The sequence below is a fragment of the Oratosquilla oratoria genome, chromosome 25 (genome assembly GCF_046742065.1).
Source record: "Oratosquilla oratoria isolate Oo_2021 chromosome 25, ASM4674206v1, whole genome shotgun sequence".
NCBI lineage: Eukaryota > Metazoa > Arthropoda > Malacostraca > Stomatopoda > Squillidae > Oratosquilla > Oratosquilla oratoria.
Genome location: NC_134801.1, coordinates 49395018 through 49417171, shown reverse-complemented (window position 1 = coordinate 49417171; position 22154 = coordinate 49395018). Strand labels below are relative to the sequence as shown.

At 39.3% G+C, this 22154-nt stretch overlaps 1 protein-coding gene across 1 annotated transcript; it reads left to right on the top strand.

The window, feature by feature from the left end:
- The first annotated feature begins 2042 nt into the window (after positions 1–2042).
- LOC143038937 (1-aminocyclopropane-1-carboxylate synthase-like protein 1) lies at positions 2043–21299 on the top strand. The gene is made up of 10 exons (XM_076208727.1): positions 2043–2200; positions 5580–5769; positions 6786–6986; positions 7337–7501; positions 8431–8606; positions 14203–14338; positions 15966–16107; positions 18347–18523; positions 18848–18967; positions 20769–21299. Exons 2-10 carry the CDS (start codon positions 5641–5643, stop codon positions 20837–20839), a joined length of 1317 nt encoding a protein of 438 aa, XP_076064842.1. The 5' UTR covers positions 2043–2200; positions 5580–5640; the 3' UTR covers positions 20840–21299.
- The last annotated feature ends 855 nt before the right edge of the window (positions 21300–22154 follow it).

The window sequence follows — 22154 nt, the reverse complement described above, 5'->3', positions numbered from 1 at the left end:
CTCCTTTTTTTCTTACTCCTCCCACTCTTGCTCCTCCTGCTACTTTTCTTCTTACTCCTCATCTTTCTCTTACTCCTACACCTTCTCTTCTTCTTGTTCCTCCTCTTTCTCCCATTCCTCTTCTTACTCCTCCTACTCCTCTACCTCATTCTTCTCGAATACTGTGTACAATTGTGGTCCCCATACTACCACAAAGATATTAACAAACTAAAAAGAGTACAACGGAGAGTGACCAAAATGATACCAAGGCTGAGAAATCTGCCGTATGAAGAAAGACTAAAAAATCTAAACTTATTCTCCCTCTCAAAAAGAAGAATGCGAGGAGATTTGATTGAGGTTTTTAAAATGTTCAAAGGGTTTGACAACATTAATGTCAATGATTACTTCTTATTAGACCAATCAAATACAAGAAGACGCCACGATTTCAAAGTAATTGGCAAAATATTCTCTACGAACGAATTAAACACTTCTTCTTTAACCGGGTTGTTAACGTGTGGAATTCGCTACCTTCTACTGTCGTTGAAAGTAACACGATAACAACATTTAAAAATCGCTTAGATAAATACTTGGAATCTAATCCGCAAATAAAATATCCTTTGCAATAAAAGATATGACAACCAGACATTTAATCGCAATTGGATTAATTGGATAGGATAGTGGTAGCAGTAGTGTTAGTTCATCTTCTATCGCCTAGTTGCCCTGTTTCCTTAACTGTAATGTAGTTTAGTTAACACAAACAGCCTCGTTAGGGCCAGTAGGCCTGCTGTTGTTTGTTCTTCCTTTGTGTTCCTTTGTGTTCCTCCTCTTTCTCTTAGTTCTCCCCCCACTCCTCCTCCTACTCCTTTTCCTCCTTTTACTCCTACTTTTCTTACTCCTCCCCTTGCTCATAAAGTCACCAACCCCATCACACTTCTGATAATAACAATCATTACATAAATTTTACTTCAATGACTAGAAACCCGCAACCCCACAGTGCCTGACAACGGTCCCCCTCACATATCTTTTGGAATAAACAACGGAATGTATTCAGTTTGATTAGTGTGAGGCTTTTTTATATCGCCTGGGACAGGGGGACAACATGACGTGAGACCAATGGGAAAAGACTTCATTGGCAGAGTTATCCAAACGTGACAAAATGGATATCCAAACGTGACAAAATGGATCAACAGGTCACTTTCCCTGGAACTTTGTCCGTTCCAGGATGCAAAGTACGAACGTTCGTATGAACACACACAAAAAGGATTACAAAAGATTACAAAGTAGGAGAATACCGTCAGGAGACCTTTTGGCCTATAACAAGGTCGGATGCAAATAGATAAATAAATAATAACATAATGATAAATATATAAATAATGAATAAAATGAGTAAATAACAAACAAACAGGTAAATAGTAAATAATAATAAATTGACAAATAATAATGAATGATAATCAAGGAAATAATAAAAAACAGACAAATAATAACAAATAGATAAATAATACAAAATAAATTGCAAGGATTACAACATCTTGCTTAGGTGCTTATCTAAACGAATCTTAAAGCTTCGAACTGAACTACATTGCACTGCCTCTGCAGGAAGTTTACTCCATTCATTGATTACACGGTTGGCGAAGTTGTTTCTACTCACTTTCAAATTAAATATATTTCCTGACAGTATGAGACCATTATTTCTTGTCGGATTCTCATTCGGTGTGAACATTTTTTCACTTATGATGGTGTAAATTCCCTTAGAATCTTAAAAACCTGTATCAAGTCACCTCTGAGTCTACGCTTTTTTAGGGAAAACATTCATATGTTTTAGTCGATTTTCGTATGATTTATTTTGGACCACTTATTCCGTGTGAAGATGTATGAATATATTGTTGGCCCCTGGGTCCCGACCATGAGACTTGCCTGAGTTTCCGCGGATCCAAACTAGTTTCCGAGAACAAAAACTAGAAGCAATTTAGAGGTCGGGAGGATATACTACCCGACGGCCTTTTGAAGAACAAGAAACTACGTCACGCGTTTGGAAGACAAGGTGAGAACCACTTTTTCTGGTGAACAGTATTACAAGTGATCTCTGACAGGCAGCTCGCCAATGAGCGGGAGCTCTGAACATCAATTTGAGTTGGTTTCTCATTCTTCCTATCAGTGCCCTCCCGACAGGACGCGGACAAAAGAAAAAGCAGACCAAAGTAACTTTTTTAACTACATTGAGGTAAGAATAAGACAGCAGTGGTAAAGGATTCTTCTCTTCTTCAATCATTTACGTAACCCTTCATCCTTGCGGCAGCACACTAAAAGATCATTCACACCAACGCAGCTCTAACTCGGTTCAAGTAAAATTACAATTTCTGAAAATGGCTGCGTTCGATATGCTTCTAACCTGCAGTCGGTGTTACTTCGGTGTCAGTACGGTGTATGTATTCCCATTATGTTTTCACTTCTATATCAGTTTGGTGTCATTTCAATTTTGAAAGGGTTTGGAATGCTACTGCGGCTTTAAATGCTCTATTGCAAGGCCACCTCGGTGCTACTACGGTGTCACTACAGAAACAACTCGATGCTATTGCGGTGACTTCGTTATCACTTCAATGCACGCGTTGTCGGTTTGGTCACTTTTCGACGTCATTGCGATGTGGTCGTTGCTACTGCTGTCTACTTTGACGTAAGTGTAAAATTTTTTAGGAGTCTTGGCGATTGATACGTTTGACCTTGCGTTTCTCTGGCACCGCTCAGAGTATCATTTCGACCCATGTATTTCTAGTACGAAGTGGGTGCGTTTACTCCGAAGTAACATCGTAGTATAAGCGTATAAGCGAAACACGTTCGTAAGAGCGAGGGCTTAAGTAATAATGAGTCCAACACATTAACCCACTTTATTACGATTATGAACTTAAGTGATTTCGATTTTGTTCAGATGAGCGGGATTGGGGTAGAAAATGAGGACAAAATGTAATAACAAGTGCACAAACGCACAAGTGTAAAAATGCACAAACACACGCATCACCCCCACCCAAAGCACACACACGCACACGCATGCACACACAGGCAAACAAACAGACAGACAAAAAAGGAACAGACAGGGAGACAAACACACATTTGGACACAAAGGGACAGACAGACAGACAAACAAAGACAGAAAGCATCAAACAAACAGACAGACATACACGCAAACACAGGTAGACACACAGATAATGAGAGAATACGAAAAAGAAGTGGGGAAATAGATACAGGGAGTGGCAGAGAAAGATAGTGATAGACAGTCAGAGAGAGACAGAGTCAGACAGAGACAGGGAGAGAGAGACAGAGATGGAGAGAGAGAAAAACACACACACATACTAACACATACACACACACACACACATACACACACACACACACACACACACACACACACACACACACACACACACACACACACACACACACACACACACACACACACTCGGTGGCGCAGTTGGTAGAACGATGTACTACTAGCAAGATGGTGCGCGTGGTGCTTGGTTCGAATCCTGCCCAGGGCCGAAATTAATTTCGGTACAGCTGCGCTTCGGGTCGTTACTCTGACTCTCGTGGGCGGGGAGTTGGGTGTGTGTGTGTGTGAAAGGTCATAGCATTACCCATAGATCGGACCTACGAGCTCTGAGCTCTCTTCCAGGAGGGAAATAGCTGTCGATCACGAGTCGAACACGTGATCCAAAAGACCAAGTGAATACACACACACATGATCGTCGGATTGACGGCGAAGTTTGGAACTCCGGAAAAAAAAACACACACGCAATTTTCGTGGATTTTAACAACGATGGAGTACCTGTGTTGCATTAGTAGGGAAGGTGAAAGCTCGTGGTGTAGTGGGCAGGTAAAGAAAAAGAAGAAGGGGAGGAATTAGTGAGGAAAATGGAAGAAAATGAGGACGGGGACGAACGGGCCCCGGACGTCAGAAGGGGCGTAAACAACAGATGTGCAGACGACACAGGTGAAGTCGAACAAGTCAGTAAAGAAATTAGAATTAGAAATATAGACAAGACCAGTGGAATAGAAAGTGGAGATAATTATTATGGATTTAATGAGGGAGATGACAACCTCCCCCGATTAGCAAGTCTAGAGGAAAAACTGGCAAAAATGAACGAATCATGGGAGGTTAGGTTTAGCCAATTTGCACTAATTTCACGAGTTGATGAATTGGAAGAACTAAAGAAGCAGAACAAACACCTAAATAAAGAAATGAAAAATTAAAAAGACTTAAAAGATTTACTTTTTCTCTAGGTCTTTGATGTACATTGACTGTTTTCATAAACAAGTTAGTGGGACAACTAAATACAACGTTTATGTCTTCTTTTGGTAGAAATTGGGAACAATCATTTAAGGACTTATTATAGGGCAGTTTGATAAAATTTTTGTCTCAGTTAAAATTCTTAGTGGGATGGGAAGTGGATCTATAGTGACTAATTTTGGCTTTATTTTGGGCTTTATTTAAAAACCAATCAGGATACCCAATTCTTTTTAACTGATTCCTAATTATTGTGGTTTCTATTTCCAAGTAATGTGGACTATATAATCTAAGTGCCCTTAAGAAGAGGCCTGAGGCAACACTTTATATATTTTTATTCGGATGATGGCTGTAAAAGTGTACATAGCTCCCCGTATGTGTGGGTCTTCTGTACACTGTAAAAGAAAAATGGTCCTTATTTCATATTACTAGGATGTCTAAAAATGGCAGTCTATTATCCACCTCCCATTCAACTTTAAATCTTATATTAGTGGTTAAATTGTTGAGCTTTTCAAAGTAAATCAAGGTGTTTATAATAAAATTCCATGCTCGGATTGTGATAAGGTATATTGGGGGCAAACGGGTAGAGATTTACACACTAGAATGAAAGAACATAAGAACTCAGTTAGATACGCACAACAAAATTCCGCTGTTTTCCAACACATAGACAAAGAAGGCCACTGTATGGACTGGAATAAGGCAAAAATTATTTTCAACTCCAAGTGTAGTTTCAAAAGGAAAATAATAGAATCTTCTTTGATTAAACAATTTCCTAATTTTAATATCTCAAGTAGACAATGGTCATCAGACTGTATTACTACCTGGGCAGTCAATAAATTGTTACCGTCCTTAGTGAAGGTGGATGACTTGCCGCGCAAAGCAATAGACGTCACTTGAGCCCTTACCATGTTTCTTCTCTTTCTCTGTGTACTCCACTGAAGAGGATCACATTCTGTTATCAAAATATATGGATATCGTCTACTTCATTTCTTCTTATCCAACACAGTGGGTCTTTGTTGAATATATATATATATATATATATATATATATGTGTGTGTATATTATGTGCGCGTGTGTGTATATATGTATCTGTATATGTTCATTTATATAGTTATGTATATATTTATCCATATGTATTTTAGCTCATTTATTTTCATGTATTCATTTAACTATTTGTACATTTGTCTATCTCATTTTTCATTCATGTATAAATTTTCTTTTTAATTTACCCACTCATTTATGTATTATTTATTTACCTATTTAGTTATTTATGACTTAAAATATCTTAAGAGCCACGCATCATCATGGAACCTAAACCTTTCAGGACATAAACGCGAGAAGAAATTCGAGTATCCCAAAGATCAAAACATAAGAAACATCCCAGCATGTTGATCACCGGAACTGATACCGTACTGTCCAACCGAGCAACTAAAACGGCCAATGTCGACGATTTTCTCTTAACCTACTTAAAAAAGGCAGCGGCTAACGTGTTCCATGCTAAGGACAACCCAGGGGTAGGTAACCTGAGACAATTTTACATTAAGAAATATTAATAATTAAACAAGCAAGAACGTACTTCTGAATCCTGTGTTTGAGCTAACACCGCACTATTGGAGTGAGCCAACATGAGCCAGTCTCATTTATATTTCCTGAATTGGGTGAAGAGGTTTACCTTGTTATTATGTATTTTTTTTACAGCGAGTGACTGGAGATCCACATAAGGTAATCTTCTCGGACTTCTAGGTTGGAAGTGAAAGTCAGTGCTGGAAGAAAAACACACACACGCCCACACCCACACCCACTCCCACACCCACCCACACACACACCCGCCCACCCACACACACACCCGCCCACCCACCCACCCACACACACACACACACACACACACACACACACACACACACACACACACACACACACACACACACACACACACACACACACATACACAGACACACACACACACACACACACAGACAGACACACGCACACACACACACACACAGACACACACACACACACACACACACACACACACACACACACACACACACACACACACACACACACACATCCATCCATCCATACATACATACATACATACATACACACATACATGAGTGCGTGTGTGCGTATGTGTGAGTTTTTGTCTGGTGTGTTTTTTCCGAATGGGTGAAAGGGTGGGAGGGATCATATTGTGATGATCATAAGAACACAAGAATGAAGGAGACTGTAAGAGACCGTAAGGCCTACACTAAGCAGTTCCATGTCTATTACCACTTGTCACTATTCGAAAATATAAAGTTCACAAGAAGTAATAAACTTAACTAGAGGTATTCACTAGCTGGTGTCTCGGCAGTAAACGAGTTCTCTAGCTGAGGTCACGGAGCAGACTGAGCTGAGGTCACAGAGCAGACTGAGCTGATGTCTTTCCCTCCATCTTTTACTCTCCTTCTCTCTCTCTCTCTCCATCTCTCTTTCCATCCCTTCCTCCTCCCCACCCTCTTATCACCCAGATCTCCAACCGCAGGGCATCGTGAACATGGGCACGGCCGTCAACCGTGTTATGGAGGTGGAGCTGGTCGAGCGGCTGACGAGGACTGACGCCCTTCGATTCGAGCAACAATATATGCACTACTTCAACCCTTCCGGCTTGTTGGAACTTCGTCAGGCAGTGGCAGACACATTGACAAGGCATCTGGCCCCTGACAACCCCGTCAGTCCTGACAATGTAAGTCTCCCTCTCTTAACCCATTCCATCTCTCACCCTCTCTCTCTTCCTTTCGCTCACTACTTCTCACCCTCTCCCTTCTAACACCACTCACTTTTTCTACTTCCCAGACACCCCCGTCTATCTTTCTCAATTTTCCCTCCCTTTCCTCACCCTCGTATCTCTATCTCTATTTCACACTCACTTTTACACCTAGACCCACACACGCACATACGCACGCACACAAGTACGCACACACACACACACATACACACACACTCGCACGCACGCACACGAACACACAAACACAGATACTCACACACAAACCTGTCCTCCATAACCTTTCCCTAAAAGCGATTCTCTTCCTCCAGCTGGTGATCATGAACGGCGCCACCAGCTGCCTTGACGCCCTTGCCTATACTCTCTGCGACCCTGGGGACGTCCTGCTCACGCCTACGCCCGTCTACTCCCGCATTTTTACTGACTGTGTGGAGCGGGGTCAAGTGGACGTTATGCCAATTGTCTGCAAAGCCGTGGTACGATTTTCAAGTCTTTTGTACGCGGGTGGCGGCCTATCAGCGTGACCAAGGGTACTGCCTAAATTATTTTCTACAGGTTTCTACAGGGTGAACGACTCATTGAAGTCCCTTTTAACACATTGATCACAGTAGGTTTCTCTCATCTGAATAACATCACCTGACGTCAAACATAATAACATGTAGCCTATAAATAGATTGGTAGCAGTTCAATTTTTCAAGGGACGCCAGATATTAAGCATTCTGTGGGTGAACGGAGAATTGAGAAATATGAAGTTTTGTCATTGATCGTTTCAGTGTTTATGATGATTTTATAATTCCTTGATGTCAGTGAAAGAGGACAGTTAGCAATGAAGATAGAATTCAAAGCCTGGCCTATAATAGATATAATCTATGGAATATTCCTGTCATAGGATGTATGTAGGTAATTCAATGTACTGTAACTCTTGTATAATCAGGGTAAGTTTTGCCAAAAAAATATATCATGGGTCCGGTACGAGCAACTGCAGTCACACTTTTTTTTAACCTATCAATTGTGCCTTCAGCCCTAGAATCACTTGGTACAAATGACAGTCCAACTTTTCTTTCTGGAGAGATCTATGGAAAGTCCAGGAAGAGATGACACTTGTCAAATAGACTCATGGAAACAATTGATTTATTGGCTGGTGCTGGATATTCAAACCTGAACCATTACATATCAAAACTATGAAAATGTATGATTAGTTTTTGTACATCTATTATGCTTCACCATGCAGAAGTTCCCAGTTGAAATTTTTACTCTAATTTTCTTTATATTTGTATCTCTAAAACAACAGTCAAATACATATTTGCACTGCCTTGAGATACAGTAAGTTCTATTCATTTGCGTGTGACAGTTCTATTTGTTCTTTCTACTGACCATCAGCACCTGTTCCATAATGTACCCACAGTTGGACAATGCAGAGGAGAGCTTTCGACTTTGCAAGGAAGCAGTGGAGGACAAAATTTTGGAGACGCAGTCTGCTGGGCGAAGAGTCCGTGCCTTAATCCTAGTTAACCCTAACAACCCACTTGGCGATGTCTACTCTCCAGGTCTCCTCATTGACATCATGAAGATCTGTGCGAAGTGAGTATTATAGGCGTTCTTACCCGAACCTCCTGCCAGGTGGTAAGTGTCTTCAAATGGTATGTTTGAGAAGCTGAAAGAAACCAGACGTGATAATTTTGATAACTGAGAAATTGGATAAATAGTGAATATAAGCATTGCAAGACTAATATCTCCTTTCTGGTTACTAAGATCACCTGATACCTTTGAACAGATGTGTTGAGTGAATGAGACAGTCGAGATTTCAAGAGAAAGACTCCTCTTCATTTTAGTAACATCACCTGCAGGTAAGCAGGATAAAATATATTCAGTAGCATACAACTGATACTTTAGGGTCTATATGGGGCTCACATAAGGACCAAAACCACGCATATTTTTGTCTGTGATGGAGGAAATCTATATTCAAAGAGAAATTATGTTGATTTATTATACTGCGACTGTCCCTCCGTTATGCTGTTCCCCACTCTTAATACTGTCCTGTACCACTTCTCTTGATATATATTTCCTTTTTCGCCGAACCCTGTGGTAGGGGTGAATGAATACTGCCACTGGGAGTGTTCCCACTTGAGTCTTCAAAGGCGACAAAAAACGGGACGGGACTAGACATCCTACTCTCTGTAACCCGAAAGTGGACATAAAAAAAAAAGGGGGGGGGGGATAAGAGGGCCTGGGAGTAATTTTCGGACCAGAACCCTAAGTTTTGGGTCCATTAATGTGCGTGGATGTGGTACAGAGGAAAGTTTAGGTGTGTAATTTGGAGGGTGTCATGAGTGAAGAGAGGACGAGGGAAAGAAGGGTTGGCTATACTAGTAAGTGAAGAGATAGATAAGCGTGTGGTTGAGTGGAGGGAGGTTTCTTCAAGGTTAATGTGAATGAAGGTGAAACCAGGAAGGGAGATGTGGGTCTTTGTAAGTGCATATGGTCCTGGTAGTAGGAAGAATGTAAAGGAAAAGGAGCCTTTTTGATTGGATTTATATGAGTGCATAGAGTGTTTAGGAAGAAGTATCAGTGTAGTGGTATAGAGCTTTAATGAACTATGCATCGGTAACCAGAAGAAGAGTAGGAAAAGTTTTGGATGTACATGTTCTTAAGGGAGAAAGTGGGGGAATATCAGTTTTTTCTGGAGGAAGGTAGGTTGAGAGTAGGGGATAGGTGGAGACACAGGAAAAGAACAAAAGATAGGGAAGTGTTTAGAGGCAAATGCTTAAATGAGAAAGAAAAGGAGAAATAGTACAAGAAGAAGCTGAGAGAAGAATGAGAGGGAGTGAGGGTAGAGTAGAACTAGGAGCGGAGGAGAAATGTGGATGGTTTAAGGAGGCAGTCACAAGGTAAGTAAAGATGGTGTGTGAAACAAAGAAGATAGGGGGAAATAGAAGGGAAAGGTAATGAGTGATGGGATGATAAAACAAAGAAGGTTGTATGAGAGAAGAAACGAGCATTCGCAGAGACGAGAGAATCATATGAGAGGCACAAATAAAAGAGAAGTAAAACATAATATAAAGGAGGCAAAGAGGAGAGCAGATGTGCAATGGGGTAGGAGTATGACAGAATTTTTTTAAACTAGTAAAAAGATGTTTTGGAAGGAAATTAAGAGAGAAAGGGGAGGTGAATCAAGTAGAGAAGAAAAGGTGAAAGGTACAGATGGAGAGATCATAATGGAAGAGACGGCAGTAAGAGGAAGATGGGTAGAGTATTTTAGTTAGTTGCTAATGTGAAGGAGGATAGGGAGGGAAAGGTATTTGCAATGGAAAGAGCAAAGAAAATTACGGTGATGAATAAGGAAAGAGGAGGAGGAATAAGAAAAGATGATGTGAAAGCAGTTATAAAAATGGCGAGAGCAGGTAAGGTAACTGGGTAGGATGGGTGTCATGCGGAGTGTCTAAAAAAGGGAGGTACAGTGATGGTGGACTGGCTGGTGAGGTTGTTTCATGGTTGTCTAAAATATGGTAGAGTGCCGAAGGACTGGAGAAGTTCCTCTGTAGTTCTGCTTTACAAAGGAAAAGGGGACAAGTTTGAGTGTAGTAGTTTCTGAGGGATCAGTGTATTGAGTGTAGTTGGAAAGGCTTATGGGATGGTTTTGATTAAGAGGATGAGGAAAGGAACAGAGGGAGTAATTGGTGAGAAACAGTGTGGATTTTGATAAGGTAGGGATTGCGTGGATCCGGTTTTTTGTGACGGTGATGTCGATCAAATAATTCCGACTGTCGTCCCCGGATTCGAATTGGGCTCGTAAAATCTCACTGCTATCCCCTTACCGACTGAGCTACTGACCCTATAAAATTCTCCAACCTGGAAGTTAATCTACTTCCCGAGGAACTAAGTCGACTGCTAACTGCCGTCCGTACATATTATTTTACAGAGAACCAGGGTAACTATAGCTAGTGGTTAGATTGGTACGTATCCTTGATGGACTTATCGTCGTTGTCATACCTGAATAGAATCACCAGTGACTGTGATGTCGATCAAATAATCCGACTATAAAATAATAAGTACTGAGCCTATAAAATTCTCCAACCTGGAAGTTAATCTACTTCCCGAGGAACTAAGTCGACTGCTAACTGCCGGCCGTACTTATTATTTTACAGAGAACTAGGGCAACTTTAGCTAGTGGTTAGACTGGTACGTATCCTTGATGGACTTATCGTCGTAGTCATACCTCAATAGAATCACCAGTGACGGTGAAATTTCACGAACCCGGTTCGAATCCGGGGACGACAGTCGGAATTATTTGATCGACATCACCGTCACTGGTGATTCTATTTTATCTATGACATCTTTTCGTATTTTCTCTTTTCTTTGCACACTTGTACATATTCATTTCTATATTCATATTAATTTCATTTGCTATTTCATCTGATCCATGCAATTTTCTGACATCGAGATTACTTAAGTGTTTCATTATTTTGGTCCTTGATACTTCTATCTCTTTCATAATGGGAACTTTCTCCTCCCATTCGATATCTCTAGGTTGTATGTTCTCCCTTGTAAACACCGATTTAAAACGCTTGTTCATAATTTCTGTAATTTCTATTTCCTGTGTATCTAACTTCTTGTAGTTTCACTAATTCTTGTTTGTTTTTCAGTTTGTTTTTTACAAATCTGTAAAGTAATTTTGGTTGATCTTTACATTTTTCTATGACATCTTTTTCGTATTTTCTCTTTTCTTCTCTACACACTTGTACATATTGATTTCTATAACTAGTATATATTTTTCATATTTCAGGTCTTTTGTCTTTCTTCCATTTTATCCAAGTTTTATCCCTTTTTGTCCTTTAACTCCCTACATCTTTTGTTGTAACCACACTTTACACATCCTTTTTCTCGTTTTTGTCTTAGAACATACTTTTCCACTCCTTTATAGATTTTTGTCAAAATATTCAATTTCTCTTCTATTGTTTCCTCCTTGTGTATTCTTTCCCAGTCTGCTTTTTGAAAGAATTATCTTATTCTATCAGAATTTGTTTTTCCATACATCTTCCCTTTCTGTATTATTCGTTTTTTTTTCTCGTTTAGTTCCAGTTCAACCAATATGTGGTAACTTTTACTTATTGATGTTTTATATTCAATTTTGTCCTCTATTTCAGGTTCTGATCTGATTATTAGGTCTAGTCTCGATGGTTCTTCCTCATTTCTATACCTAGTATTCTCTTGAATCCATTGCGTCATTGTATGTTCTATAATCATATCAAGTAGTACATTTCCCCATATGTCGTCTCCATCCTGCACTGTCATCTCTTCCCAGCAGATTTCTTTACAATTAAAGTCACCCATCATAACTATTCTACCCCCGTTTCCATGATCTTATTTAGTGTTATCTTTGTGTCTTCTAACATATTTTTGTGTGTTCTCTCTCTTCCCACGAAGCCGTTTTAGGAGGCACATAATTTACTATAAACTTCCTGCTCTTCCCATCCTTGTCCTCCACTTCCATTATAATAATTTCTACTCTATTATTTCCATATATAACATTCCTCACATTCATATCCTTATTAGTCAGGAACATAACTCCATCTCCTTGTTTTACCTCTCTGTTTCTAATCCAATAATTATATGCACCATGTCCTACACTGTTGGGTGGTAGTGAACCTTTCAATTTTGTCTCTACAATTCCTATTATGTCCTGTTCTTTTTCCTTCAAGTAATCATTCAGTTCATTCAATCATGTTATTAGGCCATTTTTATTTGAGTAAGATACTTTTAATTTTCTGCTATTTCCATCGTGTTTTCTGTTTCCCCTCCGTTTTTTTTTTCTTTTTTTTTTTTTTTTTTTTTTGCTATGAAACATTTCCTCACTTACATATTCACTACTCTCCAATAGAATTTCTCTTCGTCTGACTCTGTTCTTTTCTCGTTTTTTTTTTTCCCCTTAGCTTTCATTCATTTTGTTTTCTCATCCTCTCGAGGGAGGTTGTCATGTCTTCCCTCATTAAATCCATGGAAATGATTATCTTCTTCCATTGCGCTGCTCATATCTATATTTCTATTTTTTACATTTTTTCTAAGCTCTTCGGCTTCACCTCTATCTGTGCACCTCTTGTTGACATTCCTTCTGACTTCCGGGGCCCGTTCGTCACCTTCCTCATTTCCCTCCCACTACAACACGAGCTTTCCCCTTCCCTGCTAATACAACACATGTACTCCCTCGTCGTTAAGATCCTCGATATTTTAAGTTTTTCTTGGAGTTCCAAACTTCGCTGTCACTTCGACTGTCGTGTGTGTGTGTAATAATAAATTAATAATAATAATAATAATAGGTTTATTGAGATAGCAGTGATACACTGACAATAATACAATAGAGTACTTTTATGAGTAATGCAGTAATTATAAGAGTGGTATGCCTAGTCTAAGTTTTATAATGAGTTTATTGTGCAAACAATGGATGGAATAGCACTGTTCTTATATCGGTCAGTCCTCGGTGCTCTGATGGTTTTGATCTTGTTAGAATGTGTTATGTGGCGGGTGGTTGTGGTGTCAGGTGGGAGGAAGTGACGGTTACGTGGGTGGAACATTAGGTCCTGTCCAAGCTTACTCAGTGCCTCACTGTGCTTGTCGGACACTCTTGGCAGACTGAGGGTGGTGAGGGCGTGTTCGTTTTCTTCATACTGACCCTCCAAGATAATTATGCACGCTCTTCTTTGTACTCTCTCTATTGTGTGTGTGTGTGTGTGTGTGTGTGTGTGTGTGTGTGTGTGTGTGTGTGTGTGTGTGTGTGTGTGTGTGTGTGTGTGTTGTGTGTTGTTGTTGCTACAATTGTCAAATTTTATAGAGTAAAAGACACTTTCATGAGAAGAAAACTACTGTGTCCAAGATAATGCGAAACGCTTGGCACTTGCTGGATACCTCTCGAACTGAAAATGTGGTATCTATACGAAAGCTGGATACACTGGACCAATAGTCGCTCAGGTTTGTCCATGTCATTCTTTTCTAGGTCATTATTGGTAAGTTGCAAACTCGCTGCCAGGTGTAATGACATCAAATTGCCAGGTATAATGATGACGTCAAATCTCCCGGAATACATTTCACGGTGACGCGTCCGATTTTTGTGTCTGTACCAAAGACACCATTTATAGACAGGCCCTCGTCACATGCTTAGGATTATGTCCTTCTCTTCCTGAAGGTATGAAGTGCACTTCATCTGCGATGAGATCTACTCTCTGTCCGTCTTTGATGAAGACGCCAATTTCCACTCTATCTTCTCCTTGAGGGACATTCCTGACCCTGAGCGTACTCACATCGTTTGGGCCATGAGCAAGGTAAGTAGACATCCTGCAACAGAACTAGTATATAGTCAGAATAGATATTGTCAATAATTTTATATATATATATATATATATATATATATATATATATATATATACATATATATATATATACATATATATATATGTATACATATATATGTATATATATGTATATATATATATGTATATATATGTATGTATATATTTGTGTATATATATATATATATATATATATGCATATATATACATATATATATATGTGTGTGTGCGTTAACGTCAAAGTGATTGTGAGGATAACCCATTTTGGAATGCCAAATGTCATGATGTAGATGTGGGCCTAACTGGAAGTCAAACTCTATAGGGAAAGAGTGGCTTTGTTGAATGAATGGTGTATAACGCGCGGCTTAAAGGACTGCAGCTGAAAATTAAGAGTTAGATGCCGGAAGACTGATCGTTTATGTGGTGGGCTCGCTCACGTCAGTAGCTGGGGAAGGAAGTTCCCGGCATTGAATCTATTCGAAGTTGGGGGAGGGGGGAAACTGAGGGAGGTAGCGAGAAGCGACGATGGGAGATAGCGTCTTTACCCATTGAGTTTTTGGTCCGGGGACACTTGGAACGCTGGAGGTTGTTGGTCACTTTCGGGTGATCGTTCTTCTCATCACTGGAGATGGAGAAGATGCTTCTCGACCTTACCGCGCTCGGGGGTGGATGTCCTCGGGAGACGCTCTCGTCTTGCGCTATGCGCAAGTCACTGGTCACTCACGGCACGAGAGGTCAACTATATATTTCTCTCCGGTTATTTCCAATCAGCTTTTATTCACTGGATCATGGCATGACCCGTGGCCTACTTGGCCGCTTAAAGTGTCGACACTCCAGGTGTAGGGGCATTTCCAGGGGACTTGCTTTGTGCAAGCCACGCCATGGCTGGGACAGACCTTAACGCACCTGGGGACAGCAGGTGCAGGGGTGGTCGTCCCAGGGAACATTGTTCGATGAGACCGCGGTGCTGGGAGCCGTCGTGCTAGCGCCATACTCACCACGGCTGGAGACTGCTCCAACCAGGTGCAGAAGTTGGCTGTCCCATGGGACATTCTGCAAGGTCGGCCGCACCATGGTGATCCTGCGATGACAACTTCCTTAACAGTTATATTCATTGAATGTCATAAACAAAAGTTGTAGAAAATAGATATTGTAAACAGTGTTTTAATTTTTAGCATGAACTCTTATTTTTCTTTTATTATATACCAGAAGATCCTTTCTGTCATTTTTTCTACTTATTTATTTATTCATTTATTTGTTTTATTAACATTATTATTATTCAAATATAATGTCACCTATATCCACTCTTCCATTATGGGATGTTTTTATGTTTTTTTTTTTATATGCATTATCAGGGAGTGTGTTAGTCGTTTGTTAGAAGTTTCATGTTTTTCGTTTTTCAAGTCTTACAGTATATTCTAATCACCTGCTCAAAGGCAGGGTAAAACCAATAATTAAACGAAATGTTCTGCATACTCAGTATTTGATCTATGTCTGAATGCTTGAATACATAGCCAACACAAAGGGCAGACTAGTCCTTCTCCCAGAGATTTTGGAGGATAAAACATATAAGTGCAATGGTTTCCTTGTATTCCCACAGGACTTTGCGCTTGCTGGCTTCCGAACTGGTGTAATACACACACGCAGCTCATCAGTTATGAAATGTCTGGACATTATAGCGATGTACCAGTGTACACCTGCACTTATACAGCATGCTTCCACTACCCTTCTTTCTGACAAAGGTATGGGCACATATAGGCTAGGACTGCCCAGCAAAATCACCAAGTGTGTCCACCTCAGGAATATTAGTGATAGTTATCATAACAATGATAATATGAATGATGATAATGACCGATGATTGGTGATATTTTTTAAAATGATGGTCATGTCATGTTTATGGTGGTAATGGTGGTGATGGTGGTGGTGGTGATGGTGGTAGTGATGTTGGAAGTGGTGATGGTGATTATCATTATAATTATCATTATTAACATTATCATTGAATATAAATGTGGGTAAAAATAAGGTGATGAGATGTACAAGGGGAGAGGATGGCAACAAATTGGGAGTATTAAGGGAGAGAGATTGGAGGAAGTGAATAGCTTTAGATACTTGGGGAGGTGAATGTGGAGGGAAAGGAAGGAGTAGAGGTGGAGGTAGAATGTAGATTGAGAGAAGCAAGTAAATGCCTTGGGTGATTAAAAAGTGTAATGACAAGTAGACATTTGGGAATGGATTCTAAGAGGAAATTGTATGAAGGGGTGGAACATAAGAGATGAAGAGAAGATGAGTTATAATATGTTTGAAATGAAATATCTGAGAAGTATGGTAGGGGTTGCTAAACTGGCTAGAATGAGAAACAAGGAGGTGAGGAGTAGAGCGGGATTGGAAAGGGAGTTGGTAGATAGGGTTGATAAAAAAAGAATTGAAATGTTCGGACACATGGAAAAAATGAGTGAGGAAATATTAGTAAAAGAAGTATAGAAGGGAGAGGTGGATGGAATGAACATGAGGGGGCGACCAAGGGTGAGATGGATGGATGAGGTAAAAGGGGGATTGGGAAAGAGGGGAATGTCTGTTGAGGAAGGAAGGAAGAAGACAGAAGATAGGGATGAATGGGGAATGATTGTGTATGGATGAAACTGTGAGGCATGGAGAAGAGTGAGGGGGATGGAGGGTTAGGGAGTATGCGTGAATGATATTTTGACGCATCCCAAAGGAATTTCTCCTTATCACCTCTTTTTCTGCATAAGGGGACGGAGAGGGGATGGGTCACCCATAGAATGAAGCGGCCTTGCTGCGGATGTGCTGTCTTCTGACCCAGAGCAGTGGACAAGGTGCAGGTATGACCTGTCATCCAGGAGGAGCCAAGAAAAGAGGGAGGAAGGGGTGGTAAGTGGGAGTGAAGTATGTGGGGATGAATGGGTGGGAGTGGACTTTGACTTTGGCTACTTCCCTTGTAAGGAAGAAAAAGCCTTTGATGTATGTATGTATGTATCATTATGATTATTATTATGTTAGCTAAAAGCATATATTCCAACTGTATTTGTAAAAGTTCCAATGAGTTACAGTTATGAGATAAAATCCCATCGGAAGACTTGGTTCATAACATGGGGAAAAATTACAACCATTAGCATAGGCATTTATGTAAGTGAATTTTGAATTTACAAATTACATCATATTTATTTGAATCTGCTGGAGACGTATTACATTAAAAACAATATAGTTGGAATTTTTTTTATCTCTTTATTGATTGAATATATATCCTAACAGTTTGAGGCCATGGTTTCTTGTTTGATTAGTATTTAGTATGATTACTTTTTCAGTTCTGATGTTATCATTGCACAGGCATGTATTAAATCCCTCCTGGGCTTTCACTTTATCAGAGAGCATAGGATCAAATGCCTTGAGCAGTTTCTGTATGACTTGTTTCTATATTTGACATGTATCATTATGTACTGACTGTACTTTATCCAATCTATCAACCTTTGATAGGATGTGGGGACAATGCAAAGTCAGTATTTTCAAAGTGTGGGTGGACCAGTATTCTATATAATAGATTGAGAATCAAAATTTTTACTTCCAGTTCACAGGCATTGATTTTATTTCTGAGAAAAAATAGAACACCTTTCTTATGGTTTCTATCCTTACAGGAAAAAAAACCTGGATCATTAAACTTGGCTTCAAGTTCTTTACCATTCAACTATTTCTCAGTTATTCCTATCATATCAAGATTTTTTTTTTTTTTCTAATGATTTTGTGGGCATTGAATTTCTTGATTTTCAGCAGTTTGGGATTCTTTGCAATGCTTTTTTACTGGCTCATTCCTGCATTCTAGATTTGGCTCTAAACTGGTTCCCACTTTATCCAGTTCTGATCTGACTTTGAGTCCACCCTAATAGGTAAGCTGGACAGAATAGCTAATCTTCATGTAAATCCAGTCTAAAAACCTAAACTAACTTGATTGTTGTTTGTTGCCATCAGCTTGGTGCGATGACTTTTACCTCAAGATCAACAGACAACGTCTCCGGGACCGGTATTCCTACTGTATGGCCCGTTTGAGCATTGCTGGTATCACCGTCCGTAAAGCTAAAGCCGGCCTCTTTATCTGGTTTGATCTTGGCCCTTACCTAAGATCTAGGACTAAGGAGGATGAAATGGGTAAGTGGATTCGATCCTGGATCCTGTCATGGCAAGCGATTGTTGGTATGGAATAATAGTGTTATATTCCCACCCTGTTTAGTTCACTTGATACATTATTCAGACCTGACTGACATATACATAGTCACTCTGATATACTTCTACCATATGCACACTATACCTACCAGCCTGTGTGCTAGAGAACACATGATACGCCTAAGGGTCTCACCTAAAGCTCCCCACCAGGGTTGGGACTATCTACAGTACAGTATGACAGACTGCAATAAATTAATATGTATACTTCTGTGTGACAAATGATAACACTGACTAGACACCTATGTTCAGATCTTTTCAAGGAAATGCTGGAAAGGGGCGTGTACATTGTACCCGGAACTCAATTCTATTGTGAGGAACCAGGATGGTTCAGAGCCATCTTTGCTGTGTCAGAGGTTGAGCTGGAAGAAGGTAAGAATACTAATAGAAGGGTTTTAGATGCTATGTGTCATCTTGTGTTTGATGTACAGTTGTGGGTAGATCTTGAAGCATCCTAAGCTCTTTATCATGGTAATGTAGTTAGTTATTAGACCCAATACTTTACCAGCATTCCTTATATGTAATATAAGCACTACTGACATATATTATCTCATATTTTATGTGTTGAATTTGTTAGTCAAGGGTAAGCCTATATGGGGGGAAAATCTTTGGTTTTGAAAGTGTTGGCGTATTGTCCTAGATATTTTTGTATTTGTAGTTATGGAGGATTGGTAGAGGTATCGGTATTTTATGATCTGAGATATGATGTAGTTTAGTTGTTGTTTTGAGGATGTAAATGAGGATAATTAGTTGTTGCATGAAATTGTTTAAGTGGGGTATTTCAGTACTTTATATGGTATTCAAGGGAGAGACTGCATGGACAGAATGTCCAGTCCATGTTAAGTTTTTCATAAGAGCTACAAGAATAGGCGTAGTGGTATCAAATATGAATCATTATTAAAACACTTTTTAAAGTAGAAGAATATGACTGTTACCCTTTTCTTTATCACCACATGTAGAAGTAGAAGATTTAGTGTGGGAGCAGGAGCAAAAGTCTTTTCAAAGTTTAGACATATAAATTTATAACTGCCCTTTTATTGCAACATGAAATGACCATGTAAAATTCACATTGAATGTGTATACTTACACTTGTATTAAGTATTCTTCATAATGCACTTTCTGAGGAATGTTTGATGGTGATAGCCATGTTGTTACCATAGTCATTTGTTGCCTTGAGTTTCATTAAATTGAAAACACACAGCCCTACAGTGGCTGGAAACAGGCCTCAGAACCGCTCACAGATCTCTCTGGGAATAAACTTTGGACTGTTGTCTGTATTGTATCAATGTGGAACTGTTTCTGTGTCACCGTCTGAAAGTTGTGGGATGAGGAAAACATTTGCCAGTTGTCAGTTCCCAATGTATGGAAAAGTATAATGAATACAGTTAAAGTTAATCGAGAGAGATCTTCGGCCTTATACGAATACTGGGCATCAACCTCTCAGGGTTGTACCTCTTGATGGAGGTGAGGGAATTCATGTGTTTTGAAAATAGGCAGCTTTGCTGTTGATCTTGCAGGACCACCACATGCAAGTAACCATCATTAGTTCCTGTCACTATGATTTTTTTTTTCCATAATTGAGGATAGAATAGTAGGTCTGAGGTCTGTAATTTTCAAATTTCCTTATTTTATCAAAGTAATTTGACACTTTCTTTAACTATGTACAGGAAGTTCCATATATACGAGAGGTTATACTTACCTTTAAACACTTTTGTGAATTGATATGTATATCGAAGCGAAACTGGCGCTGCAGTTACTCATGTGGTAATCTTGGTTCTGTACAATAATTTCATAATTTTTTCATACTTTTTTTGTGTGTGTACCATCAAAGCCTTTCGTATAAAGAAAAATTTCCTCACTTTTACGTTTTCATACCTTTGAATCTTTGTTTATCAGAGTTTCATATATAAGGGATTCCTATATAATTCTAGTGATTTCTTATGAAAAAGCTGCCATCATAATTACTTGCTTTCCGATTTCCCTCAAGATCCTGAAACACCAACTGTCATACCCTGTTGCTCAACTATTTTTTTTTCTCTTTCAATAAAAAGTACAAGAACATAGGCTGCATCTTTATGTGTGGCTATTCATGAACATTGGAAGTTGTGTATCTAGGGTGTACACCTAAAAACTATGTACAAAACATTTTTAAAGGAAGAATTACTCTTTTCAGGGTTGAAGCGAATACTGCAGGTAGTTGAAGAGCATAAACATAAAGGTCAAGTTCCCTCGAGTGCTAATTGACTACTGAAGATAACCACCCAGGAGTCTGCTCTTAAAAACGAGCACCCGAGGACTTGTTCTATTTAACTAAGAGTTAGAAAACATGTTGGGTAGGTGAGCCAAAAATTTCTAACTCCAGATCAATTGTTGTGGTTCCAGTGTCATTTGATTTAGACAGTAATGAAAAAAATTACTTGGAGTATTTTCATAGTTCAACGGTTTTAACTCTATAATTATTACCTACTCTGCAAAGTGGCTAGACACATAGCGTTTATCAGAGCAATATCTTAACTTAATAACAGTTCCATATATGGATATGGCTACTCTACGTTAATTGTATTATTATGGAGCTACTGTCTTACTCATTATATATTTTTAAGATTATATTGATCATATGGATAGCTTGACTACACATGTATTATCCACTGTCCATCTGATAAAGCTGAAACATTATAGTATGGCAATTTTATTGTATTCTTAACCTGACCAGGCTGAATATCCTCCATATATATTCTTTCACCGCATGATTTCATTTAGTTGAAAAAAAAAATAATAATAAAATAAAGGTTGTAGTCGTAAGGGGGGTGAAAGTAAGCATATGAACACATGTTTAAATATGACCCACAGTCGGAGAAACAAAGAAAAAGAAACAGATGATCTGTATATTTCGACCACAACTGTGGTCCTCTTCAGCAGATAAGTACAGAGTTTTTTTTTTTCGGCAAGCTCAATGCCCCTACGGAATAATGGTGTAGTCATCCCCGTAGGATTCCGTTTCGTTCAGCGTTTTCTTTCATTGTATCATAGTATCTTTTAATTTTTCTTTGATTCCAACGTCGTCTTTCTGTCTACTTTACTAGTCTTCTCTTAATTTTCTGCTATTTTCTACTTTCACAATTTCTCACGCTGCACTGGGAGTACCTCTAGAGTTTCTATTCAACTTTCAATCCACCTCGTTTCCCAAACCCTGATTGAAAGGTTTCCATTTTAGCTACGCCCACCGAGAGCGGAACTATTAAAAGAAAAAGAGGTGTTAATTGAAATGCTAGAGGTTACCCAATCTCGACTAACTCCTTCCATACAGCTTAGTGACGACAGTAATAATAATGAAAAAACAAAACAAAAACAAAAACTGACATAGTATGACACTTTGCATTTGTCCAAAAAGTCCATGAAACACATAATGTTACCGACAAATATCTTTAACTTAGAAATATTTTACGCCTTGATAATTAATTGTCTCGATCAATCAAAGCGCAGGTCGCGCGGGACAGACACTAAGGGGGAAATGGAGAGAGGATTAAGCTGGTACATCGAATAGGATAGTTATGGGCTG

Excerpts from the sequence above, each read along its gene's own strand:
- LOC143038937 (XM_076208727.1), top strand. The coding sequence starts at position 5,641 with ATGTTGATCACCGGAACTGATACCGTACTGTCCAACCGAGCAACTAAA. Across the intron at positions 6,987-7,336 it reads ACCCCGTCAGTCCTGACAAT|CTGGTGATCATGAACGGCGC; the intron begins GTAAGTCTCCCT and ends CTCTTCCTCCAG. Across the intron at positions 18,524-18,847 it reads GACTAAGGAGGATGAAATGG|ATCTTTTCAAGGAAATGCTG; the intron begins GTAAGTGGATTC and ends ACCTATGTTCAG.